At 28.3% G+C, this 24,389-nt stretch overlaps 2 protein-coding genes across 2 annotated transcripts; both read left to right on the plus strand.

Annotated features, from left to right (window-relative positions):
• Positions 1-11,203: 11,203 nt before the first annotated feature.
• On the plus strand, positions 11,204-12,844 carry LOC131623146 (mitogen-activated protein kinase 7-like). The gene is made up of 2 exons (XM_058894153.1): positions 11,204-11,641; positions 12,161-12,844. Exons 1-2 carry the CDS (start codon positions 11,204-11,206, stop codon positions 12,842-12,844), a joined length of 1,122 nt encoding a protein of 373 aa, XP_058750136.1.
• Positions 12,845-22,746: 9,902 nt separating this feature from the next.
• On the plus strand, positions 22,747-24,389 carry LOC131623147 (mitogen-activated protein kinase 7-like). Its single transcript, XM_058894154.1, has 2 exons — positions 22,747-23,184; positions 23,706-24,389. Exons 1-2 carry the CDS (start codon positions 22,747-22,749, stop codon positions 24,387-24,389), a joined length of 1,122 nt encoding a protein of 373 aa, XP_058750137.1.

The following is a 24,389-nucleotide window of genomic DNA, read 5'->3' on the forward strand; positions in this document are numbered from 1 at the left end:
GGAAACAAGGTTTTAAAAGTATACGACGGAGGGAGGGCTCGAACCTACGACCCTCCACTCCTAAGCGCACTGTACAACCAATTCAACCAAACAAACCATCTGTTTAGTATATGCTTCCGAAAAAATAAATAAAACAATTGCCCCCCAAATGGAATTCTGCGCGCGCGATTTGAAATTGCCCAACCAGGATGGGACACGCACTCGTCTTCCCCAGGAAGACGCAAGAACCTGCATATTTTTACTACCAATTTGCTACGAATTTTCCGTAGCAACTGCAAACTACAGAAATAGCGAATAGCTCCCTTCTCCATATAAATATGGCGCACCTGCTCCAAAAGCCTCATATAGACGATACGAACTCATCCACACAATCAATTTAACCTAATTTTAACTCTAGCAAAAAACCCTAATTTAAACCCTAAAAGCTTGGTTCGGACAACAATGGCAAAATACGATTGGGGTACATAAACTTTATGCAAACAATCCAGAATCAATCACCACACTTAGGAAAAACCACATACACAATCAAAACAACAAAAACATGCTTACATGATGCTAATCGAACCAAGTTTTGAAACGACTTACTTTGACAAAATTGAGGTAATTCTGGGGGTGTTGTAGTAGTGTACCGATCCAGACACGTTCCAAATCCTTCAATGAAGCTTTTGCAACCGTTAATTCTTGTTGAAACCTCTTAGAACTCAAAAACCGAATCCGACCTCCTTGGTGATTTTTTTTGTTCTTGCAAGTGTGCCTTTCTTTCAGATTTCCTCCCCTAATCCCATGCTTTAGGTTCAGTACTTATAGGGGAACGAATTAGGTTTAGAAAAGAGCCCAAAGAATCCTTGAATCCAATCTTGCCATGTTGAGAAATTTGATTTTCTTTCTTGAATGATAAGCTACTATTTTGGTCAAGATTTGATTTTATTTCTCCTTCATCCAATTACCACGAAATTAATAATATATTTTGTCATTAACATTGATTGGAAATCAACAAAATATATTTTCTAACAAAATATTTAATTTTCTTACTTATTTAAATCATAAAATCAATTTTTTATGAAATAAATGTTTAAAAAAACTAAATAATATGTTTAAATTTCGTGACATCTTATTTTGGGCATGTTAATAACTTGTGGACCAAGTTTGCATAAGAAAACCATAGGCCCATTTGCAAAATTCCTTAATTTGAACCCTCCTTCTTCACATTTGGTCCTTCAAAATCACCTAACTTTGATCAAGCATATCTCACTCAATTTTTAAGCTATGAGGGAGCTCTAATACTTTTTGGAAACCTCAAGAGGTCCTCTACAAGCCACTTTGGAATATATTTTTCATTTGGAACTTTTATCTTGATCATATCCTCTTTGGGAAAAAACTACTTTTGAAGGATGCCTGAAAATGACCTGTAATCTTTTGCTTTGTATCTCTTAAATGAAGCATTTTTAGCCTTGGCTTGTGAGACACAAAGTTGTAGAGAATTCAATTTCCTTCACAATAGGCTTTGAGTGGGGAATTTCTGATGTTCCATGTGAAAGTTATGCCCAGTCAAAGTTGGGTTGACTTTCTCCTAAGAAACCCTAATTTGAACCTTTTCATCTTTGTTCATCTCTGAGTTTCTATTAATGGAATCATGATCAATTCTTGATCAAATGATGGTTATGCACCCCATACTTGATATTTGCCCAATGGTTAAAGTTTGGATCATGCCTTGATTATGATTGACCTTTCAATTTGGATCAGTTGACTGTGAATTATCTGGATTATGTGAATGAGCCATGCTTTGAGATTTGAGCCTTGCTTTTGTTATGAGAAAAGTGTGGGAGGTAAATTTTGAGGTATGACACTCTGGATGAAGAGTCAGCTGGAAGATTATCAGATATTTGAGAGTAACATTCCTATATTCTGTGATAACACTTCTGCTATATGTTTATCTAAGAATCCTATTCTTCATTCAAAGGCTAAACATATTGAGATTAAACATCATTTCATAAGGGACTATGTTCAGAAGGGTGTTATATCTTTAAACTTTGTTGATACAGACCATCAATGGGCTGATATCTTTACAAAACCCCTGGCTGAAGATAGGTTTAAGTTCATTCTGAAGAACATCAGTATGGATTTATGCCCAGAATGAGAAGATGAGAAGTTCTTACGTATGAGTATCTTCTGAAATGAATGTGAATTTTTTTTAAAATCAGAAGTTCTGATTGAAATCTTTTAGAAATTATGATTCGGTTATTACTAACGTTTCATTGTCTAAGTTGATTCAGAACCTCTTTTAAAGCAAAACAGCTGTAACGTTTTATCTCGGGATGGTAAACCTGTCGTTACTATTCATGGATAAGCGCGCGTGCAGTTGAAGGGACGCCGACCATAGGTAACTGTGCTAGTCACCTCATTTGTCTTTATTATCTCTCCTCACGTCACGTAACATTAAATGCTTTTCATCATTTACTCTCTTTCAGTTTTTCTTTATATTCTTCAAACACTTCTCCTTCCCTCTCATATTTTCTCTATTCACTCTATCTTTTTGCATTCATATCAAACCCTAGCTGTTCATTATCTGCAAATCCATCATGAACTCTTCATCAAGCCCAGGAAACCATGGAAAAGATCAAAACAAAAAGAGGAAAGCTGTTGAAACATCTCCCTCCAAACCCAAAAAGATAAAGATCACCTATGACCCTCTCAAGGTGAATCCATTCGAAGCAATGTTATCTGGAAACTATTCTAGACGTGTGTTTCAACCCCCTGGTGAAAGCCCTCCATCATCTCCATCTTCTTCCTCATCTTGTTTCCTTCTAGACTCAACTTCCTCTTCATCTAACCTTTCCTCTCCCTCAACCCATTCCAAAGAAATCTCCTCATCTTCACCTGCTGAGAATGTTGTCTCTGATAAAGATTGTGGAAGATCTGCATCAGAACCAAGTCTCCCTGACCCCTCGCCTGGAAGCCCAAGAAGCAGTCAGTGATGCGTTTTACTCCTTCATGGCATGCTGGCACAGACTTTGTCTTAGCTAGGGTCCTAGGTTTTGGTCTTAGTAGTTTTCTTTCCTTGTTGCATCTGCTTGTTAAACATAGGAACCTTTTGTAATATCTTTTGATTATAAATGAAAAAGTTTCTTTGTTTTTACATTCCAGTGATTTTATTTGTCGTTTTATTCATCTGAATCTTTTGAAATATTCTTTTTGATGTTATGACAAAAAGGGGAAGAAGATAAATGATAAATGATTTGATTAATCTATCAGTTGCTGGGTAAAGCTCCCATACATTTTCTAACAAGAACTGCAAGTTCTATATGGTTTAAGTGTTTTGCAGGTATAAAGCAGTGAAGAGAATTTTCAACGCAAACACAAGAAGCAAAAACCATAAGAAGGGTTATTCTGTAAAAAAGAATAAGACCATGGAAACTGAAGCAAGCTGAGTGCTATCAAGCTTCAGAAATCAGAAGCACTGATAATAGAATTTGATCTATATTTGTCTATTTGCTATGACAAAATTCTATTTGCTCTGATACATTTTTTTAGCCTATATGGCTCTGATACATATCATGTGTTCAAATATACATTTTATGTTCTGACTCGTTCATGCTGACTTTTGTCGTTTAGTTTTTGTTCTGTAACATTTCAGGATGTAGAGATGCTCTGATGAAGCTCTGGTACATTCAACAATGTTCTGATACAAATCTAGCATGAAGTGATGTTGGCAGAAAATTCAAGTTCTGAAGCAGTCCTAGATGGAAGCAGAAATCAGAAGTTGTGAATGTTCTGAAGATCAAAGAAATTCAAGTTCTGAAGCTGTCCTAGATGGAAGCAGGAATCAGAAGCTGTGAGTGTTCTAGGGATCTAAAGAAATTCTAGTTCTGAAGCTGTCCTATGGAAGCAGAAGTCAGAAGCTATGAATTCTCTGAAGACAGAAGCTTATATGATCGTCTCTACCGAAATAATCAGGGAAGTCTTTTATTAAAGTTCTTCGAGTATTTATTTCAGGGGGAGATTATTTATCTCAGGGGGAGATTGTTAATCTCAGGGGGAGACATATTCATATGCTTATGCTATAGCTGTGTAATTTGTCTTTTGCCGTCTGTTCTTTCTGATCGCAAATTCATATCATTTATATATGTTTTTGTCATCATCAAAAAGGGGGAGATTGTTAGAACAAGATTTGTTCTGATCAATTATCTTAGTTTTGATGATAACAATAATATGAATTTTGCTTAAGATAATATGGTACTCTAATCCAATGCAATTTCCTTTTCAGGAAATATATAAAGAGTATGCATAATTCAGCGCTCAGAAGCTTTGTCTCAAAGGGTTCAGCATGCAACATCAGAACATGGTCTGGCAAGACATCAGAAGATGGTCGAAGCAGAATCAGAACATGGGTCTATGGAAGCATCAGAAGAACAAGAGAACAGAAGCACTGAAGTTCTGATGGTATCACGCTCAGAAGCACTTCAAGGTCAGAAGATCAGAAGATGCTTTGCACCAAGCTGTTTGACTCTGATGATATTCAAACGTTGTATTCACAAACATCAGATCAGAAGAAAGTACAAGTGGCAAGCTACGCTGACTGACAAAAGGAACGTTAAAAGCTATTAAAGGCTACGTCAGTAGACACAGCGTGAACAAGGCTCGAGGTAGTTGACAAAAGCGTATAACATTAAATGCGATGCTGTACGGAACACGCAAAGCATTAAATGCACTCAACGGTCATCTTCTCCAACGCCTATAAATATGAAGTTCTGATGAGAAGCAAGGTTAACGATCCTGAACAAAACAACGCCTATTAACTTGCTGAAACTCTGTTCAAATTCAAAGCTCAGAATCTTCATCTTCATCAAAGCTCACTACATTGCTGTTGTAATATATTAGTGAGATTAAGCTTAAACGTTAAGAGAAATATCACAGTTTGTGATTATAGCTTTTAAGAAGCATTTGTAATACTCTTAGAATTGATTACATTAAGTTGTAAGGAACTAGAGTGATCGTGTGGATCAGAATACTCTAGGAAGTCTTAGAGGTTATCTAAGCAGGTTGTAACTAGAGTGATCGTGTGGATCAGTATACTCTAGAAAAGTCTTAGAGGATATCTAAGCAGTTGTTCCTGGAGTGATCAGTGTGTGATCAGAAGACTCTGGAAGACTTAGTTGCTGACTAAGTGGAAAACCATTGTAATCCGTGCGATTAGTGGATTAAATCCTCAGTTGAGGTAAATCATCTCTGCGGGGGTGGACTGGAGTAGTTTAGTTAACAACGAACCAGGATAAAAATAACTGTGCAATTTATTTTTATCTGTCAAGTTTTTTAAAGCTACACTTATTCAAACCCCCCCTTTCTAAGTGTTTTTCTATCCTTCAACTTGGACTACAAGTAACTACTTGTATATCTACATAGTGTAATTCAATTTTAAATAATACAATTACTTTTCATTCTCCCTCTTTCTCCACCCTAGTGCATTACACACTAACAACAAATGCTTTAATTTACATGATTACTTTTCATCTCTATTTTTTGAATGTAGAAATTCATGGCAAATAACTCTAATTAGATACAATTTTTTGAATTCTTATTGCGCTTACTCACAAATTTGTTACAAAGAAATCATTTATATTATTTTTTAAGAGACAAAATATATATTATAAAATAAAAGAGTGACCAGAGTAAAAAATACATAACCGTTCGAAAATATTAAAGATGTCAACCAATGAAGAATAAAAACACATCAATAAAACAATAAATTATACAATAATGATAAAGAAAAGAAAAACATAAAACTACAATAAAAAAAAGGTAAGAACATTAAATTCCAACACCTAAAAATGGTGTAAACTTTTTTCTCTAAAGGGGAATATCAAATTCAATTCCTAGTGGGAATAATGTTTGATCAGTGTCAGTACCTCTCAGCACGAGCTCTGAATTACTATGACCCATTTTTCTTGAAAACCATAGTGCAAAAGTAAGAAAAATGGACAAAAAGCAAGTTCAACCATAGTAATCCACCACAGAGCGGACAATCAAATTTGATACTATTGATTACTAATGCAAATAATGGATTTTTTCTATCATAGCATGAACAAAGGTACTTAGACTAATGCTGTTTACGGTGCGGTTTGGCCGACTTTTACTCTAAAAATCATCTGAGTCACGTGAAAAAAATGTGCGGTTTGGTTTGGTTTGGTTCAGTTGACTTTTAGAAATAAAACTGAATCAAACCAGACTAAACTAATGCGGTTTGGATTGGTTTGATTGGTTCGATTTTTTTTACAAAAAAATTATTGAGCCAACACATATGGAGGACAATATGATTTTGTGTTCAATCATTCATACATTATCATAAAACAAGTTTATAATTTTTAAAATAAATTTATAACTTGATGCATAAATATGAATTGTGTCTTACAATTTCATCTTAAAGGATAATATAAAAAAAAATTGAGTTTTTAAATAATTAAATTTGTAATTATAAACATGTGCATGCATATGAATATGCTATCCTGATAATACTATAACTTCTTTTTCACTCTCAATATTTTACATATAAAGAGATACAAATCTAAACTATTATTTTTTCTTTTATGTTTATCAACGTCAACAAATTAAAAATAAAAACAAAAATAAATATATGGTAATTTTATTTCAAATAAAAATAATACTAGTATTTATAAATAATATTTTATTTTTTGTTAATACGTAAAATAAAATAAATATCATACAAAAAAGGGTTAAATAAGTTTTTAGTCCCTATAAATATGGCACTTTTCACTTTTAGTCCTTACAAAAAATTTCGTCGAACTTTGGTCCTCCCAAAATTTTCCGTCACGACTTTTGGTCCCTCCCGTTAGATTGCACTAACGGAGGCTTACGTGGCACGCCACGTATGACGCCCCGTCTGGTAAAGTCAAAACTAAAAAAAAAGACAGATTGCGGGGGTTTTAAACCCCCTTTAAATAACTTAAAAACAAGAGTGGCTGGATATAAAGTAAGAATATTTAGCAAAAGTATAGAGAGAATGGAGAATGATCAAAAGTCCCAGTTCCAAAGGAATGGTTGATGAGAAAAAGGGTCATCATCATAAACATCATCATCACCTTCACCTTTAACTAGTTCCTTCTCAATATTGTCCTCAAATAGTGGTAGCTGTTGTGGTAAACTGAATAACTCACCCGAATTCATCTTCTCAAGATCAGAATAGAAACCACCATAATTCTCAGACCCAACAAAACTAGTATCATTACTTGAACCGTCAAACACATCCAAAAATGTTCAATCAATCGAGTTCCCAATATTATCATGCATAGTAGTAGTAGAAGACGAAGAGCCAATAATATCAGTCACAGTTTTGGATTCATCAGTATTATTAATATTATTATTACCGTCCATAACAATTAGAGTGAAGACATAAATATAACCTCTAATTTCCTATCAACTGCTTACACAAATTATACAAAGAAAAGCATGAGAAATCAACCCTATTTTTTACTTAATAGAATAATTATAATGGAACTTTTTTTAAGAGAAAACTCTAATATAATTATAATGAAACTCTAATAGTCACTCTTGTATTTGATTTTCTATCAAATGCAAACAAAAAAGGAAATATTCAGATCATGCCCATTTTTAAGGGAATTTCATTTTAAGATTGAAAAAGTTCACTTCAAAGAAGATCATATGAACACTTTGAAGCTGAAGCTTCAAAAACACAATATCATAACATAATGACATATTCTGTTAATAGTTTAACAGAAAAACAAAATTCCATCCATTGTAAAATTTAGGGATGATGTTGCTTCATGATTTTTTTTCAAAGACCATAAATTAGGTTTCCTTTTCCTCTTAGAATGTGTCAACAAGTGCCACAGGTTACAAAGGGGTAAAGTAAAATAAGACTTATATACTTAACAATAATTATTTTCCTATCTCCCATTTCAATAATTATTATGAAACATTTGGAATGATCTTACTATTGTAGAAGTAAGAGGCTTTTTATTTGCCTTAACAACACAACAACCCAAATCAACCACTTGTTTTAGCACTGAAACAGTGTCGAAGCTAGTAGTGCAGTCTACAAAGGCCAAACCTACAATGAAAATTGAAAAATTCAAATATAAAGCTGTCTAAGTGATTGCATAAATGAAATTTTACTCAGGTAATGCGTCAAACAATAAAATTGAACACACCTGATCTTTTACCAAGTTGAGATGCAATCTCTATAATCTTTCCTTGCGATTCCGGATACGCAAAAACATGACATTGTCCTTTCAATTAAAATTAAAGAGTTAACCCAACAAATCACAAACATTCATATCACTACCAAGACAAGCTAGACACACTAGCATAGATAAGATATCTACCATTGTCACCAAGTTTTGATAGAGATTCTCCAGCACCACACCCCATTAGAATCAAAGGAATAGTCTTCATTTTTCTGAGTGAGTTTTTCACTTAGAAAATGAAATTTAGGGTTTTTCTAATGGAAGAAGATGTTGGTGGCAACGTAAGCAGAAATGAGAAATTTGATCCAACTTTCTTACAACTTACATATTAGTTGGATTTCTCTATCAACTGTTTGATTAATTGTTTGGGAAAAATTATTATTTTTTGTTATTTACAGGGGGTTTGAAACCCCCGCAATCAGACTGAAACCCCGTGTCATTTGTTCTTTGAGTACAGACACACAAATAATATTTGACATCAACTCCTTAATTGGATAGGGTTCAACAGACATAGTAGAGGTTGGGAGGAAGAAAAGGTTTGGCTCACCATGGAGGCTTTTAAAAAAGTTTGGAGAAGGAACCTCCTCAAATTGGTTGCTGCAGAAACTATATACCATTTGTGGAAAATACGAAATGAGAGGATTATTGGGCACATACATCCATCTTGTGATCTCCTAAAGAGGATTCAATAAACTGTTAGCGTGCGAGCTAAGTCCAGGAAGCTTCTGAGGAACCATGAGCTTAGTTTAATGAGTTTTCATTCTAGTTTATTTGATGTATTTTGCAACCTGGATTATTTTTGATCGGTTTTGCTTTAACTGTTTTGATAATAAAGTTATATTTTACTCCAAAAAAAATTTCTATAAGTTAAATATAAAATAAAAAAATCATTAAAAAACCATATATACATTTAGAGCAACTCATAATTCATATTATAATTGCAATTGATGATTAATTTAAGAGATTGACCTAATATAAAATGTGTTAGACAATAAAATAATTTTTTTATATAAAGATCTTTTATAGAATTATGAATTTATATTCATTTATTTGTTTCTAAATTTTCAAAACAATCTTTTCTAATGATATTTATATTGTTTATGGATATCTTCAAAAATCTTACATAAATTCAATTAAAATATTTAATTTATTAGATTGAACATTTTACACATTTACTCTTCCTTTTTATTTTATTATTATCGATCATATTTTATTCTATGAGGTAAGGATGTGTTGTTATATTTGCTTGTGAATGCATTATGATGCAACATATAAAGGTTTTTAAAAATTTAGAGGGAAGACCTATTTTAGTTCCTCATAAAAACTATGAAATTCAAATTAATGCGTGACGAAAAAAATCTGACTTAATCCCTTATAAAATTTAACCGGGTCATATTATTTTCTGTGTCAATATTTTTCTCAAATTGATTTTTCCCTCCTTTTAAATCGTGATTGAACTGCCACATTGAATTTTATTTTTCATTTTTTAAATACTTAATTGATTTTAATTTTTAGCTAAAATTTGTTCCTAAAAAAATTGAACCAATGATCTTTAAGCCACATCTTATGTCTTTACCACTAAACTAATGTACTTTAGTGACAAATAATTTCCATAGTTTGTAGTAATATTAAACATTTCTGAACTTAAAATAAAAAATATGAACCTAAGTCCTTTCAGGTTAATCGGTAGTTACTTTACAACTATACCAATCAGTAATATTTTTAATGATGAGTACTCAACTTAATAATTCATAATAAATATTTACTTATTTATTTATTTTAAATAATACACAAATTTAAAAATAAAATTAATAAAATATAAATAATAAATGTAATTAACAAAATTAATATATACATGAATTATTGTTATATTAATTTATTATCATTTTATTTTAATTAAATAATATTTTAATTTAAAATAAGTAAATATTTATTTGTGTGTTATTTAATTTCAAATAAATATTATTTAATTTATTTATGTTTGATTTATTATATTTAAAATTTATATTTTATTAATTTTTTAAAATTTATGTATTATTTAAAATAAATAAATAAGTAAATATTTATTCTGAATTATTAAGTTAGGTATTCATCATTAAAAATATTAAGAACAATTGTTGTAGTTCTAAAATGACTATCATTTTATCTTATAAATTTTAAATTAAAAGCACATGAGTCTTAAAAGTTTTTGGTTATATTCTTTTAAGTTGTTTAAAATTAAATTAAAATTTGAAATCAATTAACTAGTATTTAAAAAATGAACAATAAATAAAATATAACGTGGCAGTCCAGTCACGGTTTTAAAGTAGAAAAAAACCAATTTTAAAAAAATATGTACGAAAAGACTAATATGGCCCGATTAAATTTTGCCAAAAATTAAATCGGATTCTTTTTTTTTGTCAGAGATTAATTTAAATTCTATAATTTTTGTGAGACAAAATGTATCTTCACAAAAAAATTAATATAATAATATAAACAACGTCACTTTTATTTATTTGTTAAGATTGTATTTGAATATTTTATTGTTAAATAATAAAAAAAATTAGAAACAAATTAAATCAGATTAGATTTATTGTTTTTTTTACAGAATCTTCTTCTTTTATTGCCTTCAAATCATTATAAATATAAGTGATCTCGACTAAATTGTTAATTCTCATCATTTTTTTCTCTCTGAGTTTATTTTAAATTTTGAGTCCACTTCTTAGATCTTGTCCATTCAAATAACTTTTGTCCATTGTACACTTCAGAACCTTTTGAAAAAATTTAATTTTGAGGTATGAATTTATTTCTAACTATTTTGAAAGATTCGTTTTCTTTATTGATGTCTCTATAGTACTTTTGAGTTTTGAGATCATTAGAAATAAAACCAAGATTTATAATTAATTCTTAAGACTTGACTCTAACCTTCTTTTATATTGCAAAATTCAGTAAAACATTTATTTTGCTTAATATGATGTGGTTATGAATAATTTGCAGGAAAAAAAATGGCAACTTTAATTCAACCTCCTTATAGAATTAAACCAAAAGGAAAGCATTATTATGCCATTGGAAAATTAGAAAAAATATTGTTTGAGATTGATATGAAGTATGTTCCAATCAAACTCATAGGCAGAGGAGGATATGGTGTGGTATGTTCATCCATTAATAAGGACACCAATGAGAAAGTTGCAATTAAGAAAATTTGCAATGTATTTGATAATTGTGGTGATTCAATTGGAACTTTAAGAGAGATGAAGATACTTAGATATATTCAACATGAAAATGTGATCACCTTAAAAGATATTATGATGCCACCCACATTTCAAAGAACAAGTTTTAAAGATGTCTATTTAGTTTATGAACTAATGGATACTGATCTTCATCAAATTATCAAGTCATCTCAAATACTTTCTAATGATCATTGCAAATATTTTTTATTTCAGGTATAGTTAGTCTTAATTTTTGTTTTATTTTGTATAAATTTTTTAGTGATCCAAACAAAATGATCCTGGTTTAGTTGTTAAGGTTTACCTTTTTTGTAAAGTTTTTTTGAGTTATATTTAGGTTTACTTTGGAATAGTAATTGTAAATAAATTTAATCCGAACCCATATGCCTTTAGATAGGCTACAAAATAGGAAGAACATTTGTTAGAATAACAATAAAATATCAACTAATTTATTAAATAAAATTTACTTTATGTTTTTAACAATAAAATCTTTTCCTAAAACAGAATTTCAAATTTAAAAAATATGTTATACCAACTAATTAAAATAAATAAAATTAAAATATTAACTAACCTATAAATTTAATTGATTTTTTTCCTTCTAATAATATCTTTATTTTATAATCAAACATTTTAATCTCTTAAATATTTTATTTGTTATAATATTTAGACAGTAATCAAAATTGTAACAAAAAATTGAACGATTCATTCAAACTAATGATAATCTCTTATATACAGCTACTTCAAGGTCTTAATTATCTTCACTCTGCAAATATTCTTCATCGAGACTTGAAACCCAAAAATCTACTTGTCAATAAAAATTTTGATTTGAAGATATGTGACTTTGGATTTGCTCGGACCAATGGAGTTGGTGATGAGTCAATGACAGATTATGTGGTCACACGATGGTATCGTGCTCCAGAGCTTTTACTAAGCAGTAACAATTATGGAGCCTCAATTGATATGTGGTCTGTAGGATGTATTTTTGCTGAAATTCTTGGTAGAAAGCCAATTTTTCAAGGAACCGACATCTTAAACCAACTTAAACTAATTGTAAGCATTCTTGGGAGTCCAAGTGAATATGATCTCGAGTTTATTGAAAATCCAAAAGCTATGATTTTTATCAAATCACTTCCATTTACAAAGGGAACACACTTCTCTCAGCTATTCCCACAAGCAGATTCGTTAGCCATAGATTTGTTGCAAAATATGCTCACGTTTGATCCAACAAAAAGAATAACTGTATCAGAAGCACTCCAACATCCATATATGGCTGGTCTTTATGATCCAAGGTGTAACCTTCCTGCTCGAGCTCCTATCAATCTTGACATAAATGAAAATTGGGACGAGGATAGGATTAGAGAAATGATGTGGAATGAGATGCTACATTATCATCCAGAAGCTGCTTTAGCTAATGTTTAGATGTTTCTGCTTCACATGATTTGTCACTAGCTGTAGTTTTGTATATTTTACTAGAGAAACTTGAAACTAAAGTACTTGTTGTGTAGTTAATAGATTTGTTGTTTGCAATAAACAGTGGCAGATCCAGACATTTTGTCTATTGGAGGCAAAATGCATTTGAGTAAATTTTTATGTAGATTGTAAAATTACTTTTAATCTTACTTTAAATGATAAAAAATTACTTTCTTCTAAAAAATTTTAAAATATAAATTAATATTACAGTAGGAGTCGTTAGAATTTTTTTCTTCAAAAAATAATTACTTTCTTTTAAATTTCATAAAATATATATTTATTTAATATTATGGTATGAGTCGTTAGATTTTTTTCTTCCATTTTATTTAAAAAAATAAATTAGAAGGAGATTTTATAGAGGAAAATGTCAGAGGTTAACAACGTGAAATTTTTTTATATTTGATTGATATTTGAAAAAAGAGAAGAAAATAATTACTCAAAAAGGTGTAAAAAACAAATTTTAAAATCATAAAAAGTTGAATAATACTTAGATCATACTGTCTACACAAAAACTTTCACACACTTCCTTTTTACTTTTTATTAGTTTAAAGTTAATATGAAAACCATCAAATTATTTGAATCCCTATGAATTAAGAGGAATCACTATTAATTCTAACCAATTAAAAAGGTGTTGGATAGGTGTTACATAGAATTTTGTATGGAAATTTTCTGTTAAGTAAAGAAATACTACCTCCGTTCTTTTATATAAGAGATAAAGTTAAGAAATCACACAAATCAATAAATGTATTTTTTTATTAATTATTCAGAAAATAGTAAATAAAAAATTTAACTTTACAAATTAAAAAAAAATTATAACTAAAGTGCCAATGAATTATAAACTATAGACGACGATCTAAACAGTAGGATTATTAAGTTTGAATCATTAGAATACAACAAATAGTGAAAAAGTGGAAAAAATATAAAAAAAAAAGTTGTGGGGGCATGCATCTCTATACTTTATATAAATAAAAAGAATACTAACATTGCGTACCGAGAAAATTAATTGGTGGGGGCTTGAGCCCACATATGAATGTATCTGTCATTGGCAACAAATAGCTTTTTTTATTAGTACTTTGTGGTTGAGAATTTTATCCATGTTTGTTGCTCCTTAAATTCGACAACAAAATTATAAGATTCATGTAATATTAAATTGCAATTTTATTAAGTGATTATAGTGGTTATTGAGCTTCACTCAATAGTTAAAATTATCAACAGATAATAATATTTGGTCCAATGGTTAAGCTCTTATCTTATCTCTTTTCAGATACTCTAATTCAAAGAGAGCACCATCAGTAATACACAATTTTTTAATAAGCTTATAAATGAAGTAATAATTCAATACTTTTCGTCGATTGTAATTGATATTTAAATAGTTATAATTTTATTTGAATACATATACTAGTAAGATACCCGTGCTATCGCACGGGTTCCGTCTTGATTCATATTACACATCACGATATCTTATTTTTCAGTTTTGAAATTTATTTTATAGATCATAAACATTCACATAATCATAAATATAAATATAAACTAATAATATGTAATAACCTTTATGCATTGATCAAAGTAGTATTTTTAAATATTTTTAACAACAATATACTTATTTGATCCAATATAAACACTTAGAAATAATTGTATCAATATAATTGTATCAACAATAGCGTAAATGAAGTTTAATAGACAATTTAACCTTTAATTAGAGATTAAAATAATAAGAAAAAAATGTAGGAGTGACACGTAAGTAACATTTAATACGAAATGCATATAATTGCAGTAGGGTGTAATTAGACACTTTTAACCTTAGAATTAGAAAAGTCATGACTTATAGTCAGAAGGTTAATTGTGGTTTTTCCAGGTACTTTACATTTTATATATTTATATTGATTTATAAATATAATTGTATCAACAATAGATTTTTTCCCATTTATAAAAAATATTTGTAACTTATTTCAGTTTAATAATATAATTGAATCAACAATAGTATTTTCCCGTTTATAAAAAAATTTGTAACTTATTAACGTTTATAAAAATATTTATAACTTATTAGTGAAAATATATTTATCAATTAAAATTTAAATCATTAAACTAATATTTGTTTATTAGCTCTGTTAAAAAAACAATTGCAAAACTAAATTATTACATATAATTATATAATTATATCAACCGTAAACATTTTTTTAAACAATTTCTCATTTATAAATATATTTATAATTTATTTTTGTTTATAAAAAATATTTGTATCTCATTCTATTTAGTAAAAATAAAATATTTTTTTACGGTATTTATCATAAAAAAATAACTAAAAAAGATATTAAAATAATTGTTTTATTAACCTAATTTGGGTATTAAAAAAAAGTTTATGACTTGTATTGAAAATTTAAATAATTATTGTTGTTCATTATAACCCATTTATCACATATTTAAAATTGTAATAATTATTATTACTACTGTTACAAAGAATAAAAAATTATAGTAATTATTAAAAAAATTAAAAAATCATAGTAATTACCTATTAAAATTCTATGATAGTATTATACACATGGTTTAGTATACTTAGTATATACTTTTAATGTGCATTAATCAATAAATCATAACCATACTTTTAAATAGTAAGTTTAATATTCAAATAAATCATTAAATTCATTAATTATGGTCCATTTTTATTTATACATTTTAAATAAATAGTTTTCAAAATAAATAGTTCTTGTTGCAAAATAAATATCTTAAAAAAGCAAACTGCATTATTTTTTATTTCTATGTGAAAATTATTAAATAGGTTTTGGTTTTAAATTTGTAGTTATGTGATGCATGTACAGTAATGTTTTTTTTTTAATGTTGAAATTAAAAAAAAAAATTATGACTTAAATATGTGATACTGAAGTGCGACCTGTAAATATTTCTTGATTTAAAAAATGAATTTGTAATTTATTGTAATGAGTTTTTAAAATGTTAAAATTGATCTAAATTTAAAATTAAAAAAAGTGAATAATTGTATAACATATTACTTCACATAAATTATTCTTCATTGGTAATAAATCAAAATGATAATTTAGTCATTATTAATTTGATTTTATAAATAAATATGTATAGTGATGCAAACAAAATTTAAGTTAGACGAATCACAAATAGTTTATTTTATTTATTATCATTATTGGCAAGCAGGTGGAGAAAAGATTCTAGGGATTCAAAATTAAAATCAAATATATTTATATTAAATAATAATTCAATTAAACTCTTTATTATTATTATTTTTTGGAATTTGGTAAATTTAATTATAATTTTAACTGATATTAATAATATATACAACTACTAATTATAAATGTAATTATTGATTATTTATTACAATAGTCAATTGCCATTGATGAGCTTTAAGTCAAGAGAGAGAGGGAGCAGAAAAACTTGAAACTTTAACGTAGATAGATGATAGAATATGGGTGCAGTGTGTCCAAATTCGATTATTATTAGAAGAGTTAAATATGAAAAATGAAAAATCTTAAAAGTTGATAAAAGAAAGAACAATATACTTGTTGCACATCCGGGGAATCAAACCCTGGTCATTACCGTGGTAGAAAATACCAATATGGAATTCACACCAATGCTTGTGACAGAAACATAAATATTACTATAACAGATCTGAAAGAACGATGAAGACAATTTAAAAGCAAATGCAAATAATTACTCATACCATCAGTAATATAATGTCTTCAATTTATAAGTTGAACTTAATTTCAAATGAAATAATACATTACAAAGGAAAAGAAAACAATTAGATTTACTTTTAGATGTAATGTAGCAGCAAAACTCACAACTAATCCACAATCAACTCTCACATCACATTTACATCAACACAGCACCTTCAACGAACCGACAACACGCAACAACCTTCATCCGTTTCAAATCCGCAACGTGCAAATAAAACTTTCGATCACTTTTAACACAATAGCTTCCCTTTGAAACATTCAGCAAATCTGCACCAACGACCATAACTTCATCAAATCAACCATGATCTCCAATCCGCAGAGCAGAAACAACATCAATCTCCAACCTAAAGATTCAATTGAAAATACAACAACCTGCAATATGAGTTAACATTGATTCAAAAGACAAAAAATATAAACAAATAGAAAACCTATTGTTAGATCCGAGCCGTATTAGCGGGTTGAAAAGACCAAGATCTAAATAAGAACGTATAATCCAGAATAGAAATCTATATGCAAGCAACAACATAAGTTCCTCTTCCCTGTTTCAGAACAAATCAAAACCACATCTTAGCAAGAAAATCAGAAGGTGGTGGAAGGCGGCGCAGGGAGAACTAAAACCCCAAACAAATACACATCCAAAATATTTCAGATCAGATGAAGGAAGAAGAAAACAAATTTTCCAGAATGATAATCAACCAAAGAGAAGGAAAATGATTATAAATTTCTTGGAAACTTTTCTTTGCTAATTGGAAATTAGCAATCTCTTAATATCCATTGCAATTCTCATTCTTGATATAAAGAGATTATAAATGGGAGGACTGTGAAATTGAAAATTTAAAAAGTTTTACAACTTTAAATGTAAATGTTGATTTTTCCATGCATTGAGCGGATCACCAATTTAATAATTGATTGAAATAAGAATAAGTGATTATTGGAATAACAACAGGTAAAACGTATGGTAGTATGGTCATAATAATATATTAATGATAAAGATATTAATAATGCAAATTGTAAGAGCGTAAATGAAGTTTAATAGACAATTTAACCTTTAATTAGAGATTAAAATAATAAGAAAAAAATGTAGGAGTGACACGTAAGCAACATTTAATACGAAATGCATATAATTGCAGTAGGGTGTAATTAGACACTTTTAACCTTAGAATTAGAAAAGTCATGACTTATAGTCAGAAGGTTAATTGTGGTTTTTCCAGGTACTTTACATTTTATATATTTATATTGATAATTGATTATACCTAAAAATAATTAAAATATCATTTAGAATCGACAAACATAAAATTTTAAAGTTAACAAAAACTTTCACAGTGAAAAAAAGGTCAAATGAGTGCAAACACATTTGAATTTGAGTCAAAAGAATCTTTCTCGGATTAATAGAAATTAGGAATTAACAATTGAGTTTTATGTTCATGTTTTCTCTTAAAAACTCCCCACACTTAGGAGGAGAAGAACTTTTCCTTTGGAGATTCAAATTCACTTGAACTCCTTCATATTTACACAACTAAATTATTTAAAAAATTCTAGTGAATAATTAATTATTTGAAACAAATTTACATTGAAAAAATAAAAAAATTATTTATATATGTTTCAAAAGAGTTTGAGGAAAAAGAAGTTTTTGAATACTTCAACAAAAATATTGAGCCTTAATGATTTATATATAGTTAGAACTAAAGTTGGTTTGAGTAATGGAGGAACAAAGAATGGATTCTAGCTCTAGCTCTGAGAATTGTACTAGGATCCTGTTTAATATATCAAGTCAAAGCAAATGTGGATCTAAGGGGAAAGAAAAAGAAGGGGAAGCTGAAGTTAATCAGAGGATACCTTTGGAGGGGCAAGATGTGAGCAAGGTTACGAGTGGAATAAGAGAAGAGGAGGTGGGCAAACAAATTAGGAATCAGAAAATTGAGTCAATAGCTGAATCACTAGGAGCTGTAGACATCTCTAAACAAGGGCTAATGAATGGAGGATTTCAACAAGAAATTAACAAGAGGAGGAAATGGACAAGGAGGAAAGTATTTAAGAAGGTGGTTCAAGAGCAATTGAAGTTGAAAGAGTGTTAAATCGGGAAGAGGCAGTTAATTGATGTAATGGTTACTAAAGGCACTATGGATGACTGTTTGGGAAAGGAAAAGGAAAGTGAGAAACTTGGGGGAATTACCAGAACTGTGGGTCAGATGGCTTGGGGCTGCCAGGTAATGGATCTGTGTGGGCTGGTGGATTTAGGTTTCAAAGGGTATCCTTATCCGTGGACAAATGGGTACCATGATGATGCTAACATTCAATGTCGTCTTGATAGGGAATTACGCATGACAACTTTACTCGCAGGTTCTCCCCGGTGAAAATTATCCACTTAGGGCGCTTTGGTTCAGATCATACTGCTATCAGGATTAATTTAGAGGTAGCTGACAACGAGAGGCGAGGAAAAAGAGTCTATATTTTCAGGTTTGAGAGGGTTTGGGCAAAGGATCCTAGGTGCGAAAAGATTATCAATCAGATTTGGAATGGTGGTCACTTGCAGGGGCACTTGAAGCTTAAAGCCTTGCGAAATCTGGACCTAGATTTTAAGGAATACAAATTGGGGCCAGTGGGCAAGGAGATTAGAAGAATCGAACAAAAGTTAAATGATGAGGTTTGTTGGGCTGCGAGTAAGGAAGAAATTGACGCTCATAAGGCTCTCGAGAAGCAAAAGAATAATCTTCTTCTTGTTGAGGAAACATTTTGGCGCTAATGGAGTCATGTCGTGTGGTTAAAGCAGGGAGATCGAAACACCAAATTTTTCCACAATAAGGAGAGCCAAATGAGGAGCACGAACACCATTAAGAAGCTGAAGGATGATATAGGATGTTGGTAGAGTGAGGATGCTCCTTAAATTTAGTAACAAAACTATAGGATACAAGTAATATTAAAGTTCAATTTTATTAATTCTCATTTTCTCACATAAAAATAACATTCTCATAGTATACGTTTCACACACACACACACGAGTTTGTTAACGTAGACCTACTTATTTTTATGAAGATATATTTTAGCAAACATTAACTAAAAAATAGTAAAATACACCTTAAGGTGCATGTTGTTAAAACACACCTTCATACAAATAAGTGGGTGTATTTTAGCAAACACTTGCGGAGTTTACAAAAATACACCCACTTATTTTTATTTTTATGAAGGTGTATTTTAGCAAGCTTTAACTAAAAAAATTTAAATGCAACCTAAGATGTATGTTAAAACTAATTGTGAGAATGAATCTGAACCATTGGATTTTAAAATTAATTGTGGAGATTATGGTTGAATCTTTTTTTCTCTCTCCTACATTTTGAAATAAATGATGTAGGAGAGAGAAAAAAAGATTCACCCATAATTTCCACCATTTATTTTAAAATCCAATGGTTCAGATTCATTCTCACATTCTTATATAAATATGGCATTCTCATATGATATGCCATATATATGGGAGCGTATCCGGTGAGAACTGATATCTTTTATGAGAAATGAGAACTATTGATATCAGCCGTCAGATTTAATTAACGTTTAAGATTTATTGATTCCATATTAAGAACACCTTACTGAATTTTTATCAATTATGATCGATATTTAAAAATTCCATAAATAAAATATCTTTTCAAAAGAATATTTTTATTTTTTAATTATTAAAATATTATCAAAATAAGAGAATTTTTTTTAGAATTATTATGCTTAATATTTAAATGTTGTCGCAATTTTTTTACTAATACTATTATTACTTGGAATTAATAAATCTTATGAGTGATAAATAAGATTAAAATTTATGTGCTTTTTTTGATCAAATAAAATTAAAATATTGGTGATAAATATATTTTAATCTTATGAATGAATAAACAATATTTTAATCATATTTATCAGTCATAATATTTATTAGTTCCATACAAGTAGTACAGTATTGTCTTTTTATCTATTATGCTCAGAATTTAAATTTTTCATAAAAAATATATTATTTCCGGAATTTATTTCTTGCTTTAATTATTAAAATTTTAACACAATAATATAATTTATTTTAAATATTGATGATCGTTAAAATTTCAAAAAAAAATTTACCGAGCTTACAAATTAATAATTCAACCAAATCTATATATATCTAATAATTTTAGATTCTTAATACTTTTAATCAAATTAAAATATATTTGATAAATCAAAAATGTGTTTTAATTTAAAATAATTGCAATAATAAATTGCAAAAACAAAATATTCCGAACTTTAAAATAAAAAAATCAACCAAATTAAAATATAAGTAATAATTTCGTTTTCTTCAATATTTTTTATCAAATAAAAATATTAAAAATAAAATTAAAATATAAGTAATAAATTTCATTTTCTCCCGTATAGAATTCAAAAGAAAAAATTAAATCATCCAAATCAAAATATAAGCAATAAATTTACATTCTTAAATTTTTTTAATTAAAGGAAAATATAAGTGCCAAATTAATATTAAGTTATATTTATAATTTTGTGAAGAATAAAATTATATGAATTCTAAAGTATAAATTAAATTTTATATTCATAGTATTATTCAAAATGAAATAGTTAACAAATCAATATCAATTATGAAGAATAAGTTTTTTTTAATTATAAATAAAATAATTTATTTCATTCAAAATAAATTATAGATCAAAATTAAAATGGAGTTAGAATAATAGTGAAAATAAAAAATTATTGTGATTACATTTGAATATTAAGCATAATAATTCTTATAATGATTATCTCATTTTGAGAATATTATAATAATTAAAAAAATAAAAATATTTTTGAAAAGATACTTTATTTATGGAATTTTTAAATATTTATCATAATGGATAAAAATTCAATAAGGTATTCTTAATATGGAATCAATAAATCTTAAACGTTAATTAAATCTCACTGGATACGCTCCCTATATATATATATATATATATATATATATATATATATATATATATATATATATATATATATATATATATATATATATATATATATATATATATATATATATATATATATATATATATATATATATATATATATATATATATATAGGGAGCATATGAAGTGAGAGCAATTTTAAATGAGAGATGAGAGAAAGAAATATCAATCATTAGATTCATCAAGAGAGAGAAATTAATAGCCTCATTAATGCATTAACATTATCTCTCTTGATGAATCCAATGGTTGGTATTTCTTCCTCTCATCTCTCATTTAAAAATACTCTCACTTGATATGCTCTCTCTCTCTCTCTCTCTCTCTATATATATATATATATATATATATATATATATATATATATATATATATATATATATATATATATATATATATATATATATATATATATATATATATATATATATATATATATATACACACACATATATATACACACACTACCACACAAAGCCTCAAATTTTACTTAATTAAATAGGTAAATAGAGCCTCATAAAAGTAGTTAAAAATTGAATATAATGATATATGACAAGTCACTTTTAGTTACTTGATAGTATATTAGATTTGTATATTTTATGAGATTAATTGAAATACAGTAAAACAAAGCATTTTGACACATAAGTATATAATTAACAATAAAAATTAATAAATTTTATTTAAATTATTTTAATAACTACTTCTTCCATAATTTTCTCTTCTCATGTATTAAAATATTTCTTTCTAATTGGATGATGGAGTAAAGTTGTTTTACACGGACAGTGTATTCCAATTAATCTCATATTTTATTGTTAATTATTAATTAAAAAATGGTTTTGTTTTTTTTGGAAACAATAAGATTAGATTTATTTTTTTTAACAGAATCTTTTTCTCTTATTGTCTTCTAATCATTTTAAATATAAAGTGATCTTCAGTAAGTTGTTTATTCTCATCAAGTTTTTCTCTTCAGAGTTGATTTTATATTTTGAGTCTGCTTCTTAAATTTTATCCTTTCAAATAACTTTTGTTACTTAGAACCTTTTAACGAAATTTAATTTTGAGGTATGAGTTTATTTCTAACTCTTTTGAAATATTCGTTTTCTTTATTGATGCCTCGTGAGTTTTTTTGAGATAATTCAAATTAAATTAAATAGAATATAATTTTGCTTAATATGTTGTGGTGATGCTAATTTGCAGGAAAAAATGGCAACTTTAATTCAACCTCCATATAGAATTAAACCAAAAGGAAAGCATTATTATGGCATTGGAAAATTAGAAAAAACATTGTTTGAGATTGATATGAAGTATGTTCCAATCAAACTCATAGGAAGAGGAGGATATGGTGTGGTATGTTCATCCATTAATAAGGACACCAATGAGAAAGTTGCAATTAAGAAAATTTGCAATGTATTTGATAATTGTGGTGATTCAATTGGAACTTTAAGAGAGATGAAGATACTTAGATATATTCAACATGAAAATGTGATCACCTTAAAAGATATTATGATGCCACCCACATTTCAAAGAACAAGTTTTAAAGATGTCTATTTAGTTTATGAACTAATGGATACTGATCTTCATCAAATTATCAAGTCATCTCAAATACTTTCTAATGATCATTGCAAATATTTTTTATTTCAGGTATAATTAGTCTTAGTTTTTGTTTTATTTTTGTATATATTTTTTAGTGATCCAAACAAAATGACCTAGTTTAGTTGTTTAGATTTACCTTTTTTTTAAAGTTTTTTTTGAGTTATATTTAGGTTTACTTTTGAATAGTAATTGTAAATAAACTTAATCCGAACCCATATGCCTTTAGATAGGCTACAAAATAGGAAGAACATTAGTTAGAATAACAATAAAATATTAACTTATTTATTAAATAAAATTTACTTTATGTTTTTAACAATAAAATCTTTTCCTAAAACAGAATTTCAAATTTAAAAAATAAGTTATACAACTAATTAAAATAAATAAAATCAAAATATGAACTAGCCTATAAATTTAATTGAAAATTTTATCCTTCTAATAATATCTTTATTTTATAATCAAACATTTTAATCTCTTAAATATTTTATTTGTTATAATATATAGACAGTAATCAAAATTGTAACAAAAAATTGAACGATTCATTCAAACTAATGATAATCTCTTATATACAGCTACTTCAAGGTCTTAACTATCTTCACTCTTCAAATATTCTTCATCGAGACTTGAAACCCAAAAACCTACTTGTCAATAAAAATTTTGATTTAAAGATATGTGACTTTGGATTTGCTCGAACCAATGGAGTTGGAGATGAGTCAATGACAGATTATGTTGTCACGCGATGGTATCGTGCTCCAGAGCTTCTATTAAGCGGTAACAATTATGGAGCCTCAATCGATATATGGTCCGTAGGATGTATTTTTGCTGAAATTCTTGGTAGAAAGCCAATTTTTCAAGGAACCGACATCCTAAACCAACTGAAACTAATTGTAAGCATTATTGGGAGTCCAAATGAATATGATCTCGAGTTTATTGAAAATCCAAAAGCTATGATTTTTATCAAATCACTTCCATTTACAAAGGGGACACAATTCTCTCGGCTATTCCCACAAGCAGATCCGTTAGCCATAGATTTGTTGCAAAAAATGCTCACGTTTGATCCAACAAAAAGAATAACTGTATCAGAAGCACGCCGACATCCATACATGGCTGGACTTTATGATCCAAGGTGTAACCTTCCTGTTCGAGCCCCTATCAATCTTGACGTAAATGAAAATTTGGACGAGGATATGGTTAGAGAAATGATGTGGAATGAGATGCTACATTATCATCCAGAAGCAAATTTTGCTAATGTGTAG

The sequence above is a fragment of the Vicia villosa genome, unplaced genomic scaffold, assembly GCF_029867415.1.
Source record: "Vicia villosa cultivar HV-30 ecotype Madison, WI unplaced genomic scaffold, Vvil1.0 ctg.000053F_1_1_2_unsc, whole genome shotgun sequence".
Taxonomy (NCBI): domain Eukaryota; kingdom Viridiplantae; phylum Streptophyta; class Magnoliopsida; order Fabales; family Fabaceae; genus Vicia; species Vicia villosa.